Source organism: Enoplosus armatus, chromosome 5, assembly GCF_043641665.1.
Source record: "Enoplosus armatus isolate fEnoArm2 chromosome 5, fEnoArm2.hap1, whole genome shotgun sequence".
NCBI classification, from domain to species: Eukaryota; Metazoa; Chordata; class Actinopteri; order Centrarchiformes; family Enoplosidae; genus Enoplosus; species Enoplosus armatus.
This window is the reverse complement of record NC_092184.1, coordinates 4,469,059-4,486,078: the sequence shown is the minus strand read 5'-3', so window position 1 is coordinate 4,486,078 and position 17,020 is coordinate 4,469,059. Positions and strand designations below refer to the sequence as shown.

The 17,020-nt window shown below is 39.4% G+C and overlaps 1 protein-coding gene across 4 annotated transcripts in view; it reads right to left on the bottom strand.

Annotated features, from left to right (window-relative positions):
* Nucleotides 1–17,020, bottom strand: part of pak1 (p21 protein (Cdc42/Rac)-activated kinase 1) — a 59,221-nt gene that overhangs the window by 4,323 nt on the left and 37,878 nt on the right. Inside the window, exons 2-10 of one of the 4 annotated variants that reach the window (XM_070905223.1) lie at nucleotides 14,793–14,887; nucleotides 13,754–13,901; nucleotides 13,615–13,652; nucleotides 11,524–11,637; nucleotides 8,332–8,566; nucleotides 4,961–4,984; nucleotides 4,077–4,140; nucleotides 3,095–3,143; nucleotides 1,473–1,585 (exon numbers count right to left, since the gene is read on the bottom strand). In XM_070905223.1, coding sequence (XP_070761324.1) covers nucleotides 1,473–1,585; nucleotides 3,095–3,143; nucleotides 4,077–4,140; nucleotides 4,961–4,984; nucleotides 8,332–8,566; nucleotides 11,524–11,637; nucleotides 13,615–13,652; nucleotides 13,754–13,901; nucleotides 14,793–14,887 — 880 coding nt within the window. Of the gene's footprint in view, nucleotides 1–1,472; nucleotides 1,586–3,094; nucleotides 3,144–4,076; nucleotides 4,141–4,960; nucleotides 4,985–8,331; nucleotides 8,567–11,523; nucleotides 11,638–13,614; nucleotides 13,653–13,753; nucleotides 13,902–14,777; nucleotides 14,888–17,020 lie in introns of all 4 variants that reach the window. The other 3 variants (XM_070905226.1, XM_070905224.1, XM_070905225.1) reach the window with 3 other exon arrangements.

The window sequence follows — 17,020 nt, the reverse complement described above, 5'->3', positions numbered from 1 at the left end:
GAGGATTCGTTTATTTGAGTCTGATTCCTCTTTACATCACTTGTCAAGTCACACTTTTATCGTATAGTTTACTCTGATTTTAGTTTATTTGATTCAGTCTTATGTCCTTTTCGTTTTTGTATTCTTGTTTTGGTTTGTGTTTTTTTTGTTGGTTCAGGCGTTGACTGTTCTTGGCTTTATGCTGTAAAACACTTTGTAATTTTGCTTCTAATATAGCTTGACATTGCTATTGATTTTATGTTGAAAAACACGTTGTAAACCTTATCTATAGAGGACTTTTCTAAACAAAGTTTATTATTAGTAGTAGTAGAGGTACCATTGGTAAAATATATTGGCTGAAAACCTGAAAAATACCCTTTGCTGGCTGTTTTTATTCTTCAATCCTTTCATGTACCAACTGACATTTAATTCCCAGTTAACTCTGGACTAATGAACCTAATATGTAATAAATAAACAGATACAAAACACGCACACACATACACACACACAGTAAATCAGCGACAGTGAAATGCTGTTTCCATGGGGATGACAGCATTAACACCAGTCTTGCATGTGCTTCTCAATGTCTCTCAAGACAAACGGGTAACTATGGCAACCAGACACCCTCCTACATGTCCAGTGGGTTGGCATGGTGACAGCAACACTGAACTGAATAACCTCATTACGGCTCAGTCTTCACAGCTCAGTGGTGTTTCCACAGCTCCTGAAACATCTGGAACGTCACAGAGGTCTTTTCCAGGTTTCCAGGGAAGGGTTGGGGAACTTCACATTTGCCTTATTTTACAGCAGATTGTGTTTTTATCTGCTGTATTCAATATTTTTTTGTCAGAACAGCAACAGAAGGATCTCAGCCGAGTGTGAGCCTGCCAAAACTAAATATAATCCTCCAACTTTCAAAGCAGCCTCCACAAAGGTTTGTCTGCTGATAGCGCTGTTCAGCAGCCAGCAGGACTGCTACAGGATCTATCATCCATCTATCTATCTATCCATCCATCCATTAATTTGTTCCTTGCCTGTGTATTCCTGTGTATTGATAAATATTTTCTTAATACAATATACTGAGTAAAACAACAGAAGTGAAAACATGACGTTCCAACTTATTGGTTGAAAACAGTTTTTAGGTCACCAAAACACTATGACGTGGTTATAAACAGTCATGAAAATGTCGATTAATGGTTGCTGTAGTTTTAAACATCACTAGCTGTTACCACCAGGAACTGCAGGTGTCGCCAAATCAACCAAGAATACAGAAACGTGCATTGTTTACATGTGATGTTTTCTTTTACGTACACACACTGACACCGAAGCCAAGAAAGCAGCTATACATTACATTAATTTGGAGGGGAAAAAGGGTTTCATTCTAATGTCATCTTCTGTTTTCTCACCTACATATCAATAAATAAAAGCCGATAAATAGTGAATGAATTTAAAGGAGACGCTGTGGAGCGATGGAGCGGGATGTTGTGTCTAACCTGTCCAGGTAGTTGACTATGTTTGGGTTCTTATTTTCCCTCATCACCAGAATCTCATTGATGATCAGTTCCTTCTTCGGCTGCTGCTGCAGGTTCATCTGTTTGATGGCAACCTGAGAAATACAATAATACAAATCTTTGACTTTTCACTGCAGTTAGGACTCATATTCATGTCAGTAAATCACACGGAAATGAAAAGACAAACTGAGAGCAGAGAGGTTGGAGAACGTGAGGAGGAGTACAATAAAAGACAGACGGACAGGTTTATTAAAAGAAAAAGATCATGTGACGGGGAATAAAAGAAGAAAAGAGGATGAAATGGAAAATAGTAAGAAACTAAACACTAAAGAGGGAGAAATGTCTAAATCTAAAGGCAGTAAAAGGTTGTTAGACAGCGCAGCCTGATAGACATTAAAAACGAGACAGACTAATCCTCAGAAAGTGAAACTGAGGAGGATTAGCATGACAGACGAGCTGAGCTCCTTTAAAATTAACCTGGAAGTCACAGCTATTGTGCTACTGTGCAAACTCCATCTGAACGTACCTTTCTCTTCCTTTAAAGTCTCTTCTCTTCTTCTTCGCTTTATTTTACCTGATTAAAGGCTGACACTCTGGATGAACCTACGTTTCCTTTAAACTTCCTGTTGAGCCTTTAACATCTAGTGTCTTCACTAACCCCTGCTAACTTTAAATAAAAAGGTATTTAGTTTGAACTTAATTTCTCCATAAATTTGCAATTTAAACCCTTTACTTAATTTGAACTCACTTCAGCATCATGGTTTCACTGACATACTTTAAACAGAACAGACTCAGGCCTTTCAGCTAACATTTAAACTGGCTGAACGTTTTGTCTCTATAGAGTCATCTTCATTGTCCAGGTACTGACTTCAGAATCAGAATCAGAATCAGATCAGAATCAGAAACTATTTATTGCCAAGTAACATACATTACAAGGAATTTGCCGTGGTCTGATGGTGCTACAATTTTTTTTTAACATATAACATATAATCTGACAGACAATAAGCATGTAAAAATATAAAGGTAAAAGAATAACATAAGATAAATAACAAACAGTGCAGAGACCAAAATAAAGTGTACATGTTAAGTGTCCAGTATTGACCAGTAGGGGGTGCGTCCATTAATGTAATGCAGGGGGGACAGGGTGGTGTACGTTAATATAACGTGTGTGTTTCTGTGTGGGATCCTTAAGTTTGAGTAAAAAAACAGACATTAGTGCTTTCCTGGGTTGGTAAATTCATCATGGATGTTAAGAAGAATCTTTGAATTTTAGTCTTTACAAAAACTGTATCCTTTTGTGGGATTTTTTTTGCCATTTTAGCAGCAAAGCTCTGGAGATGCCGGTCTGTCTGTTGGCCGGTCCACTTTCTTTGTTGCCATGAAATTACAGGACGTGAATGTCTGTAAGTACAGCCTCACAGAGCTGCTAGCATGGCAGCAGACTCTTTTCTTGTTATTAACCATTATCCTCTAGTTTTACCAACATAGTGTTCTCTTTGTAACCAAGGGGTGCCGCTAGCTATAAGCTGAAGAAGGATAGAGAACAGGGGGATGTAGGAAGATGATGAAAAATGTGAAAAAAATGGATGACGATGGAAACTGACCTCCTGTCCTGTAGCGATGTCTATAGCTGTGTACACCGTCCCAGACGCCCTGAAAGGTAACAGCACGAATATTTGCAGGTTTCACACCCTCAAGTGGCAGCAAAAACGTTCTCACAAAATAATGAAGCACACCAGCCTGGTCAGAAGTATTCAAACAACCAGGAGACTGTGTGAGCATCCAACCAATTACAAGATGCCTTTCAGGGCTTTCTTTACCTAAAGGATTTTTATGTGACACCCCCCCCCCCCTCTGTTCCCACTGATTTAAACTAATCTTTGTTATATTAATAACAAATCACTAAAGTCAAAGTCTCATATTACTTTCTCTCCTCGTACATCTAAATCCTTTTGAATCTGTACCTGTCTGAAATTTTAGATTAAGTTTGGGTTAGTGGTTCATTGAGCACTCTGCATATATGGACGATGCCCCACGTTACACAAGCAGTAGTTATATATAGAAACTCTACAATTCTACAATTCAGTTTCAAACAAATAGAAACTCGTCAGGGTTTTTTTTTTGCAACATAAAATATATATAAATATTAACTTAAATTACTTGTGCTAAGCATTGATAGACTAGAAGAACTGTTTTAGACGTTGATCTAAAAGACTTGAGTGAACAGTGAAAAACAAGCAAATGTACTTGTGGGTTTAGCAGAATTGTAGAATATTAATGTTTTGTTTGTAGGATGAAACAAACACTTGACAGTGATGCATGGAGGCCTGACCTGCACAGACATCAGTTGTTTTCACACATGCGGTTTCACTTTTTATGTCGAGAAGAGTCTGGAGTCAATATTTCAGAAATGTTATTTGAGAGATTCCCTGAATTCTGTCTTTGCTAGTGTGAACAAAAGAAATCCCCAGATTGTACGTACGTAATGTGATGCAACACTTAAATAATGCACATTCATGTTGATTGTGTGAACCAATCACAGGAGACTTAACATGTCAACTCAGCCACAGTAGATTTATGACTTACCCCTGTCCGATCTTCTCAAAGCGCGTGTATTTCTTCTTGGGGTCTCCCACACTTACGATCGTCCCTGAGTTAAAGAAAGAGAAGAAAAAGAAGCAAAAACACACTTAATGATTGATGAAAACAAACAGCATCGTATACGGATCTGCAAGAGAGAAAGAAAAAGAACACCAGGCCCTATAATCCACAGCCGAATGGTATTCATTAAGTAGATTTTACAGTACCACTGAATTTGAATGGATAGAATAGTCAGGTGTCTTTCTATCCATCCAAATTCTACTCTATGTTCATCACACTCAGGTCAATGCAGCATGCTGACTGGGAGAAAGAGCAGACAGAAGAGAGGAACAACAGAGAGATAAGAAGATGGAGAGAAGAAACGAGGATGAGACAAAAACTAAACAGGTTGGAAAAAAAACTACATGGAAGGTGTAAAGGAAGTCATGAAAATGTTTAAAAACAATAGTCAATTCAGTGAGGAAAAAGATAAAGATGAGAAAAAAAAAACCAAAAACTGACAGATAGCTGGGACAGTAAGACTGAACAGAAAGAAAGACATGATGGAGGGAAGGAATCAAGAAAGAACGGATGAAAGAAAGAAAGAAAGACCGAAAGACCTACAGAAAGAAAGAAAGAAAGAAAGAAAGAAAGAAAGAAAGAAAGAAAGAAAGAAAGCTCTGTCTGCAGTTCAGTAATCAGAGTCCACAGTAGGAAAGTGATTAGAGGACAAAACTTGAAATCACTCTGTAACCGCAGGAGACTGGATGATGGAAAGAGAGAGGACGACCAATCAGACGTGAGGATTGGACAGTGGGGGCAGGGACAGTGGATATCAGGTCTGTCAATCAGAGAGACAGACAGACAGACAGGCAGTATCCTGGTCTTACCAGCAGAGGGAGATCTGAGCACATCTGGACAGGCGTGGGGCATGGTTTAAAAAATATACAGGCTTTTATTCACCAGTTACAGAAACACAACAACACATTTCAATATGGGGAGGATGTTTTTTAAATATGTGCTTTAATTCTGAAGAGCTGGGGCATGATTTTTAAACTATACACACCATAGGTTTAAAAATACAATATCACGCTTTAATTATGGGGAATTAATGATTACTTGATTTGAGTTAAAAATACAGGATTTGGAAAACAGTTTTGGAAAATAAAAGTCACAAGATAAATCTGAAGGGTCTCAAGATTTATTTATGTAGATATTTCTTCTACAAAAAGTTTTTTAGTCGAGGGTTTGGTTTTAAAATATGGATGTAATGTGTCATCATTGACTTATTTATACAAGTTTTTTATTTTGTGGTTATGGCTGATACTGGGGGCAGGCGCAAACATGATAGTCAACCTCGGTCGCTCATTCAACAGATGGAGAGGGTTACAGATTTGAAAGGATTCAAAACTGATCCTGAACTGGCCCATTTCCTCCAAGACGCGTATGTATATATATTTTGATTGATTGTATATATATATATGTCTCCCTCATGTCCTTGTGTGTCTCATACAAAGTGCCTTAAGAAATCTTTTTTTTCTTTTTGATATATTGATTGATTGTTGATATATATTGATTAACAACTAATTTCTACGTTCACATTGATTGGATATTGCATTTTTGCTGTTGTAAAGTAGACATGCAGAATCTAACGCAAGGGTTGTGTTGCTTCTTTCTTTCACTCGCTTCCAAAGCCAAAACACAAGGCAGTGAAACACTACCCCTTTAGTCCACAGGGGCCGCCAAAATCACAACACAAAATGAAAGTTCTTTGTGGTTTCTTTTAGAAATACAAATTTGGATATCACTGCGCTCTTAACGTTTAAATATAGAGTTGTTGTGAAATGTGTTGCATGGTTTAAAACTACACATACTTTACATTGTTTTAAACATCATCAGGAGAAAGAGTGTAAAATGTATTTTGTACAATAACAGACTACAGCTCTGTATGTAACCTCACAGCATACGTATTAATATATATATATATATATATATATATATATATATATATATATACTTTCATTATAAGACACGTTGGATGACTACAAAACACAGTTTAACTTAATTTAGTTCTTTAGTGTTCATGCCCATCTGCTTTCTGTATTCGGTCCAACTTCATACCAATAAATGTTTTTACTTCATTATGATTTGAAATAAGGAGTATTACCCGGGTGATCTGAAAGCATTAAATCAAGGCAAAAAGGGTTAGGGTTACTTTCAAACACAAAACCTCTGTGTGTGTAACTTTGACTTATAAATATTCACACTGGCTCATGTTAACTGCTACAGTTAGTGGATGAAAGATTTAAGAAGAAGGGATGTGGGTTTCTGGAGGTCTGTGCAACAAACCACTGAGGACAATTCAAATACTTTTATATTTGTGGAGAAAACAAATCCACCTTCCTGTTAGCATCTGTTAGCTGTGGCAGTGTAAGTCAACACAGCTCTGTCATTGAGTGGTCTGGGCAGCTGTCAGGCCACTCACAATTAACGCTTCACTAAAACAAACTTTTTAACAGGATCATTTGAACACAGTGAGACACTGCAGGCAGCTTCTTTTGTTAGTGGGAAGTGATAAAGTTATGTAACGTCTTTCATAGCGCCTCACAAACATTCGCAAACACACCACACTATAGACCTGTGTGGGCTATAATTATTATCACCATTATTTTCATCAAATGGAAGCCTAAAGTAATAATGGGCGTGTAAAATACACGGCCAACTATGAACAATGTTGTACTTAAAAAATATAATAAAATATTAATAAAATACTTCTGAACCTATTGAAATCACCACGACCTGACTTAAGCCTAAAATAAACTAACACTGCTCTGTGAGAGAAACTGTGTGTGCATATAAAGAGAATGTGATGAAACAGCCTGTCAAAAATAAGAGTGTAAATGAGACTAAAATTAGCACCCGGAGACTCTGTCCTCACTGAACTACAGCAGGTAAAAATGGCATCTGAATTTCCACTTCACAGAGTACGTACATGGGATAACGATTTCTATTTATAGACAAAATAATTACAAATCACAGGATATACAATATTATATAATATCAATATATAAACATTAGGCCTGTGAAATTAAGACTTGTGCGTCACTTTGCTAAAGAAAAGGACGTCTTTTAAAAGAAAATAAAAGGCTCCGTCTTATTAATACAAAATACCCTGTAAGATTAAAACCACTTTCATAACGACCCTGATGGATTCCTAAGTGGTCGCAGCTCATTGATTGTAATCTCCCCATGTCCTCAGAAAGGCTTTCAAATCAGTGGAGCATCTTGGACTGATTGACTTCAGTCTTATAGAGGGCAGTTTAACCTTTAACCAGGTGGAGCCGCTGCTTCTCTTCTGCTGATCTTTCACAGATTTTTTCCAGAGAGGACTTGCAGATATTATTTCTATAAATAAAATCCGAACAGCACTTTCCCCTTTTTTTTTTAGCACATGCATAGTTTCACAAAAGGAGTTTCACGGCCTCTCACTGAATTGTTCTCTGAAACTAAAAGGTAACTGGTGCTAACTAATTCCCCAGTATGGATGATCATCATCACATTCATTCTCACTGCTGACCACGCATTGTTATGAATGAATCTGTATGTATGTTTCATGCATCATTACATACACTATATGGCCAAAAATATGTGGACACCCAAACATTACATCCATATGCAACAGTTGCACATTTATCTCTTCTGGTATCAGGCTTTGCACCAGATTTCTGAACCTGGCTGCAGGGATTTGCTCCCATTCAGACACAAGAGCACTAGTGAGGTCCAACGGTGATGTTGGGTGATCAGGTCTGGCTCACAGTCAGTGTTCCAGTTCATCCAAAAGGTGTTGCATGGGGTTGAGGTCAGGGCTCTGTGCAGACTAGTCGAAGCTGGGACAACAATTTCTTTATGGAGCTGGCTTTGTGCATGAGGACGATGTCATGTTGAAACAGGAAAGAGATTAACACAAACTGTTGCCCAGAGTCCACAAAGATGTGTCCGCATACTTTCGGCCATATAGTGTGGTTGTTGCTCAGTTTAGCCAGTGCGTGTATGTAATATAATCTATTGATTTTATGAAGGGCAAATGACTTCAACAATCACTTCTGTGATATAAATATGTACAATATAGAATATAAATGATATTAAAACAACAAAGCCTATCTATATAAAGATCATCTGGAGTGTGTTAAAGGAACATGGTCAGCTTTTCGTTTCGTTTTTCATGTTTGCGTGTGCATTTGAGTGTACGAATGAGCCTTACGTAGTTTCTCCAGGATCTCCTCGTCCGACATCTTCTTCTTCCTGGTTTTGTCTTGGGGGCGGGGGACAGAAGGCCCAGGGGCTGGGCTTGCACTGGGAGGGCTGCTGGGAGCTCCTTCTGCAGGGGGGGCGGGGGTGATGGCTGCGGCTGCGGCCGTCGGTGGGGAGATGGGGGAGGTCGCAGCATCTTTGGTCGGAGGAGGAGGGAGAGGCTCGATCACTGAGCGAGTGTATATCTGAAGGAATAACAAATTACACTATGTGAAATTAAGACAATGTGTAAAAATCAAAACCTGAGATATTAATTGATTAATTGCTTGACAATCAGTCATAAATACATATGTATATATATTCTTATCTTAATATATAATTAATTATTCAATTGCAGCTCTAACTGTAAGAACAGCCTGTCAGCATTCAGTAAGTAATGAAAACGCTGATGTTTAAGTGCAGATTAAGTAAAAGTAAGTGTTGTAACTGAGCTGTGAGACATTTGAGTCCGGCTCCGCTTTCAGACTGTCGGGATGAAAAGACAAAAAACAACAGAGAGACCGGATTGTGTGTGTGTGTGTGTGTGTGTGTGTGTGTGTGTGTGTGTGTGTGTGTGTGTGTGTCTGTGCGTGCGTGCGTGCGTGTGTGTATGTATGTGATGGTGGGAGCTCCAGTCAGGTGCACTAGACTCATCACCGTGGAAACGGCAATGGCGCCATGGAAGCAGCCTCTCAACCGCCAACCTGTCTGACAGAGGAGCAACAATGTGTGTGTGTGTGTGTGTGTGTGTGTGTGTGTGAGAGAGAGGACATAAAAAAGGAATTTGTGGAGTTGTTTGCTAATGTGAGAAACTGTGTGTGTGTGTGTGTGTGTGTGTGTGTGTGTGTGTGTGTGTGTGTGTGTGAGTGAGAGAGAGGACATAAAAAAGAATTTGTGAAGTTGTTTGCTAAAGTGAGAAACTGTGTGTGTGTGTGTGTGTGTGTGTGTGTGTGTGTGTGGGTGTGTGTGTGTGTGTGTGTGTGTGTGTGTGTGTGTGTGTTTTGAGTGAGTCTGTGTGTGTGGAAGGGATGAAGGACATAAAGACGAGAAGATCAGGAACAGTAATACAACAGTTTATCATAAATATTAGTTTAAAAGTTAAATAACAGTAATATAACATTTGTTCTTTTGTTTTGTAATTGTTTTTCATGTGAGGACTATTTTGATAAACAGTTGCAGCTTTGCAGCTTTTCTTTGTCTCGTATGACGGTAAACTGAATATCTTTGGATTCTGGACAAAACGACCTTTGAAGATGCCACCTTTGACATTTTTGCACTATCTTCTGACATTTTGTAGACAGAACAATTAATCAGTTATGAGAAAAAAATAAAACACCAGATTAATCAATGATGAAAATAATATTTTGTAGCAAACCTGAACATGTTTGTTTTGTTTTCAATCGTATGACTGAAGTCTAATTTATTTCTTTTCATAAGAATTGAATGCTGCAATTTCAATTACACTCAGCAGTCTGTTGTATTAGACTGCAGTAGCTGAGTGTATATCTATGAAGAAAAAAGTTCACTGTGGATGCAGAGAGTGAGGCCTCTAGTCAGATTAGTAAATCTGTGTGTGTGTGTGTGTGTGTGTGTGTTCTCCTGACTTGACGGAGCAGAGAACAGAGAGCTTTTGAAAAACAGTTTCTAAATGAAAAACCTCTGCTTCCCTTGTGACCGTCTCACACACACACACAGACACACACAGACACACACAGACACACACACACAGGTCCTCGTGGTCTTATTAGAGAGTTGAAGTGAGGCAGGAGACAGGTCCATTTAAAGATTAATAGGTGTGAGAAATCTAATGAATGACTGCTACCTGGACATCAGTAAATGACTCATCTGGGACCGTTTAGTGCACAGTGGGTATAGAGAACGACACAGTGTGTACGTGTGTGTGTGTGTGTGTGTGTGTGTGTGTGTGTGTGTGTGAGGGTCACAGTGTCACTGTACTATGTTTTATCTAATATATTAAGTCTTTTCATGTCTGTTTGATTGAATGTTTGTGATATTTCTAATGTTAAACATGATGCAAGATAATTCTTCTCTACCATTGAAAATCAATATATCCAGAAAACATATCAAAAGTAGTTTGTTTGTCATCAGCAAAGACACCTGGAACATTCCAGCCCATTTGATGAGCTTGCAAGGTCTCGGTCGGGTTTCTACTTCTTCAGTTGTCACACTGAGCTGAGCTGATTATAGTATGTAAATGGAGCCCTATAGATAAAACATTAAAGATACATTTTTAAACTGCAAATGGTCTCTTAAATTACAGGAGGACAAGCAATTCAGCTAAAAAACTAGGTAAATGGGGCTGTTATTATTACTGGGATCAGGGGCATATAAGCTCCAGACAGGATTAAAATCACTGGCTAGTGGAGGTAATGTTGAAATCACTCATCCTTCCCTAGAAAAATGAATCCAGTCCGAATGGGGCTTTAGATCTTTCTTTCTCTTTGTCTCTTTCCTTTATCCAATATTTCTTCTTTCTGCTTTAATTTTGTTTGTAACCTTCTTTCATTCTTCTTTTCTTCGACTGATTATTAAAATGTATTAGCACCATTGTTTCCTGCCTGTCCTTCCTGTGCACCTCACGTTTCACATTTCATTAGACTTAGTTTCACTTCAAGTGACACTTTTGAGGAGGAAAAAAATGTTTAACTGTTTCAACTTCAGCCGCCACTTCAACTTCTCTATATTTTATAACCTCAACTTTAACTCATATAAACAAACAATTCTCTGTAAGACTTATAAGCTGTTTCTATTTTTAAAAATGCATATACATATTAAGTAGTTTTTCAAGTGAGCACACAAAATTTCATTTGTTGTAGTTGTTCCACAACAATTATATAAAGCCTCAAACAGGAGAGTGTGTTTACCTTGATGGACAAATGTCTCAGCCTCATACTAAGCGTCAGTAGTTGTAGTGTGTGTGTGTGAGCTTGTATTGCTATCTTTGTGACCAATTTCAGTTCTAAACCACCATAGTGAGGACATTTTAGCATTGTGAGGACATTTTGGCCGGTCCTCACTACTTCAAAGGCCTGTTTGAAGGTTAAGACGTTTTAAGGTTCAGGTTCAGGTAAGGTTGGGGTTAGTGGGTGCAGTTTATCAATGAGGGTCTTCACAAGAATAGAAAGAGCGTGTGTGTCCTTACTGATTTGGTGTGTTCTGGTCGGGGGGCGATCACCGGCGGGGGCTCGGCCTCGTCTTCATCGTCGTCCTCGGATACAGTTGCTATGGCGGGCGTCTCCGACACGGCCTTGGAGATCTGCGTGGTGTCACAGGGGGAGAGAGGGCGGAGCTTCAGTGACATCATTGTCACATGAGCCAACAGCGATACCAGACCCATCATTGCTTCCTTCTGTTACTGTCACTTCCTCTACTGCTTCATCATCTCATCATGCAGAGAAGTTCTCCTTCCCGTCTTAAGCTCTTCTTTCCTTCTCGCTTCCCTCTCTATCTTTCCACCCTCTTTTCTCTCCCTTCTCTCGCCCTCCTCTCGTCATCACTGTTGGCATCTGAAAGCTCTGGTCATGTCTGGCTTCTGATGCCACTAGTCACACATCCTCCTCTCCATCCCTCTCTTCTTCTCTGCTCTATCTCTCTCTGACAGCCCAATGCTCGGCTGGTGGCCAAGCTGCAGAGACAGGGAAATGGTGAACGGAGGAAAAGATGCTGATTCACAATGCAGAGAGAGCGAGAGAGAGAGGAAGAGGAGGGCATCTCAAGTAGTGGCATCATCATCGCTTCCTCCTCCCTCCTCTTTATTCTCACCTTCATAGTTTTGTTTAAAAGGCACCTTTCAGACAACGCTGCAGCAAAACAAAGCTTCTTCATCTATTTCAATAAGAGCTAATGAGTTTGGAGCTGTGTGTCTGTGTGTGTGTGTGTGTGTGTGTTACAAGTCTTCCAGCAATAAACCTGGACCTGTGTCCTTTGAAGCTAGCTACTGTATAAGTACATATATGGACTCCCTTAATATTAATATCTAAATGAAAACAGGGTGTTTTGCAAATAAATTATTATTTAATACTCTCCCATTTAATTCGTCATACATATTCGTTGATATAAAACATACCCCTTCATCATGTATAACCTAGTATTTGTCGTTTTTTCCTTTGAAGAGCATGACCTAGTGTTAATAAATAGTAATCATATTCTAATAAATCACCCAAATAATAAGTAATGATTCAGAGCCAAGTTGTGCTACAATCAAATTAGAGGTCTGACACACACAGAACATCAGCATCGACCCTAAATCACCACATACGCAAAGCAATTTCAGAGGAAACACAATCCTGCACCTCAACACAATGTCTTCAACCTCGTCCACTAACACTCTGCTCTCCTTCAAATGTATTCTCCTCTCACCCCATCAGTTACTCTCGCTCCCCGCCGACACTGCATCTCCTTTCGTGCTCTCCGGTCTGTCTTGTCAAACGGAAGATTAAACCTCATCTCCACTCCTTCTTTTAATCTCCTCATCTTCTTCTCACTCTGCAGCTCTCCCTCCTTCCTCTCTTAATCCTGTCATTTCTTGTTACCCTGACAGACTACAGCCAGGCTCCAGTCCCCTTCAAGATAGTCTCCCCTCGACTTTGTTTACCCTCAAACTTGCCTTTAGGCCTCTTCTCCGAAAATGCAGCCCTGTCCAACATTATCATGTTGATGAAGTACTGATGCTTGTTATTTGAAGCACTCTGTGAACATCAGCAACAATGATTCCCCTGCTAGGCTCCAGATATGATTTCCTGTTCAATTTAGTCACACTTTAATCATTTGATTACTGTCACTTTTAGAGTTGATTCAGTTTTAAGATGTTTGAATCTTAATCTTGCATTTTTAGTTTGTCCTTTGAGAAAAATCCAAAAGCTCTCTCGATGTACGATGTAAGGCTGAGTGACTCAAGTGAAACGCAAATGCAATTCAGTCTGATAATCAAGAGAAATATCCAGCACCTCACAGCAAAGTATTTCCTCCTTCCAGAAATTATGATATGGCATTGATTTAAGGGAGACTGTTCCCATCTTGGGCAGTAGATATACAGACAACTAAATGTAATTTGGGAAACTATTGTATAATTAGCTTGTTCCACTGAAGTCTGATCACTCTCAGTACGGCTGATGGTTGCAGCTGATCATTGCATCAGAAATATGTAATGAAGCCTACATCACAGGTCCGTCTCTATGGAGGGACAGAGGACACTGAAGCAGTTGAGACTGTGTGTTGACGGAACACATCTTACCGTTGTGGTGGAGGAGCTGTAGGCATCTGTATTTTTATCTGCAGGGACAAACAAGATGAGAAATTCTAAGAAAAAACAAGAAGGAAAAGCAAGATGTGTGTGTGTGTGTGTGTGTGTGTGTGTGTGTGTGTGTGTGTACCTGTGAAGCTCATGTATTTCTGGCTGTTGGCCGTTTCTTTTGAGTCGTAGAACTTTAAAACATCGAGGACGGCCTGCGGATTCTTCTTCTGCTCAAGCTTGGTGATGTTGGACGTCTGCAGGAGACGGGCCCACTGCTCCGGCATGCCCTACACACACACACACACACACATCACATTTCTTTTTTCATGTGCATCTTGAATTAATTTTTTTTATTTATGGGCCGTGTCAAAGACAAATTTCCATCGCTTTATGATGAACAATAAGTTTAAGACAATACGACAACAAGATCTGGTAGTAAGGAAGAGATACATACATACTGTACACACACACACGGGAGTCCTAACAAGCCAGTCTTGTCATATTTATACCCACATAACTGGGTCACATCTCCAATGTTTCCCAGCTCTCTCTCTACTCAGCTGTCTGGGTCAGTCCATCACATACACTCCTCCACTTCCTGCTCCATCACTCCATCCATCCACTCTACTCAGTTCTCATCTTGCCGTGATGTTAAACGATGGATGAAATGATGGTTTAACATCACGCTGCTTGACTGTCGTTTACTCACTGAATTATATTTATGTTGTATTGATTTGAGCAAAAATGACAAATGTGTATGTGCATATAGATGTGTGTATAAGTGAGAAGCAGGAAGTATGTCCCAGATTACAGAAAAGGAAGGAGTCGTTCAGTGAGCGCACACACACACACACACACACACACACACACACACACACAGTTTAACTCCCAGCTAAAAGAGCTTGGTCAGGCGGATCAAGTGAGTCAGCTAAACAAGGCGTCTTTGTCTAATGTGATTATTTAAAAAGGTTCATTTGCCAAGTGTGTGTGTACGAAACACACACATACACACTTGCATGCAACAATGAACATTGGTCCTTTGGTAAGCAATTAAAAAGTGATGTAAACGTACCAGACACACAAATACACACCACAGATGCACACTGCGGTTGCTTTCAGTAAATATAGGACTGTTACTACTCACAAGGGAACAGACACACAACACCACACACACTTACAGTAAACTCTCCAGTAACAGCATCAAAGCCGACATGGATGGTGTGTTCAAAATCAGACGGCAGAGAAATCTCTGGACGCTCCTTCTTCTTATAGGCTGAAAGAAAAAACAAAGAAGAGAAAAGTGAACAAGGTAACAAACATGATGTGGTGTTTACAAACCAGATTATACTTCTTATACTACTATACTACTACTATACTGTACCTATACTACTTTAATTATACTTCTAGTTTTCAGCCATAAGGACACAGGATTATCCAATAATTAATGACCCTTTATATTAAAGGTTTGTGAGTGGAAAAGAGCATAACATTTAGAGTCCTAACTTGGTTGCAACAAGTAGCTGAGATGTTTGTTGCACAACTGCAATAATTAAACTGACACTCACAGAAACTCCTAAATGCAACATCTTTAAAAAAAAATTAAAAAAGCCCTTGAAGAGAAGGTACAATGAGATCCAGGTTCATTAAAATTCCTGGTAAGGTCTTAAATCCAGAGAGAAATAGTACGAAGGAAAAGAGGAAGAAATACAGAGGCAGACAGAGAGGGAAAGCTCAAGGAAATAGAAGTGAGAAAGAGGAAAATGAGAATGGAAAGAAAATGGATAGAAAAATACAGACAAAGTGATGAAAAAGAAGGAGATAGAATCAGAGAAAACACGACAGAGGAGACACCATATGTTGGAAACCATGCAAGCTTATCCTCTGTGAAAATCATAACTCCACTGAGAATCACAGACAGCAGATTCCCCTGGGAAGACTAACAACGATACAGGACCACCAGCTTCTCGCAAAGCATCATGGGTAATCTGTTCCTGCGCGTGGAAGCGTACAGTGAGGTAGTTTGTCAACAAAAATGGGTGTCTTTTGTTTGTTCCTCCAGAACAGACTGAAGAATGTTTTAATAAAGAGCGAGTTTCCCTGCAGCTGGTAGGAGGTGTCGGCGTCCTGGTCAAGAGCTGCTCAGAAGATTCAGTGGTTTTAACTAAGAACAGACAGAATCTTTGATTTCAGATAGAATGAAATATAGCACCAGTCACTTTAGGTCACCAAAACATAAAAGCAGAACAAGAACAAATATAACAACAAAAAACACTGAGAAAAAAACCTTGGAGTATAAAACAAAGTACACTAGTAAATTATACAAATTAAATACTTAAAGCGATAGTTTGAAATTTGTTTATTCGACAATAGAAACTGTGTGTGAGTACATGCATGTATGTTTTGTCTAAAGTAGGCCAGCCATGTGATGTGAGACATGTAAAACAGATCGAAGGTCCGCTAAAACAGACTAACAACACACGGGTGAATTAACACTCCAGCACTGTTTTATTTTGTAGAGTTCACAGATTGCCTACCTTCACACGCATTTCTGTAATCAGTGTTACTGTTTGTAATCAAATCTCACTGATATCAGCCTCGTTGTTTGCTGTTCACTCTCCTTCAGCCCTTTCAGAGCTGCATTAAGTTACTGCTAATGCTAACCCCACATGTCCTACTGCTGCTGCTTCACAACAAAAACATTCAACGGGCAAAACACCAAATAGCTTTTATTGTGAAGCAGTCACAGAAAACACAAATATATTTGTCAATAAGGTTAGCACTGACAGCCATCCTTCATCCAAAGTGCGTCTACAAAACCAGACATTTTTAACATCATTTTGAAATACGTCAGGGAGTAAGGAGGAGTGAGGAGCAGCCCCAGTGAGCTGTCAGAGGAGGAGCAGCAGGCGACAGGTTGCACACCTCCAGCTCCTCAGCAACACAACAACTCCTTTTACTGTGTCCCGCCGTTGTCTGGAAAACGACTTGCGTTGTGTGCAGCCGGAAATCAGATTGTGGTTACTTACAACATGACATCTGTGGCTGTGGTTATTAGGAGATTATGAGTGAGTGTACCTGCTCTCAGTACTGACACAACAAGGCCAACTCATCTGTCTCCATGAGCAGAATAACAATAACTGTAAACATGATTATGATTTTGTATATAATGTCTGCTGGAAACACTGCACGCTTTGTTGACTGTTCTGGCTTTTCCAACTGGACCAGTGGACTGAGTGGACTGATAATTTAATTTGAATTCTACTCATTAAACACTTTGCTGATAGCAGACTAGAGGCCTGCTATCAGTGGTACATACTTTGTTGTCTGTAGCGGTCTGCTCCTTAAGCGTAAATAATTGTACATTGAGATTTTGTTTCCCCTATTAATAACTGTAATTCAGTGATAC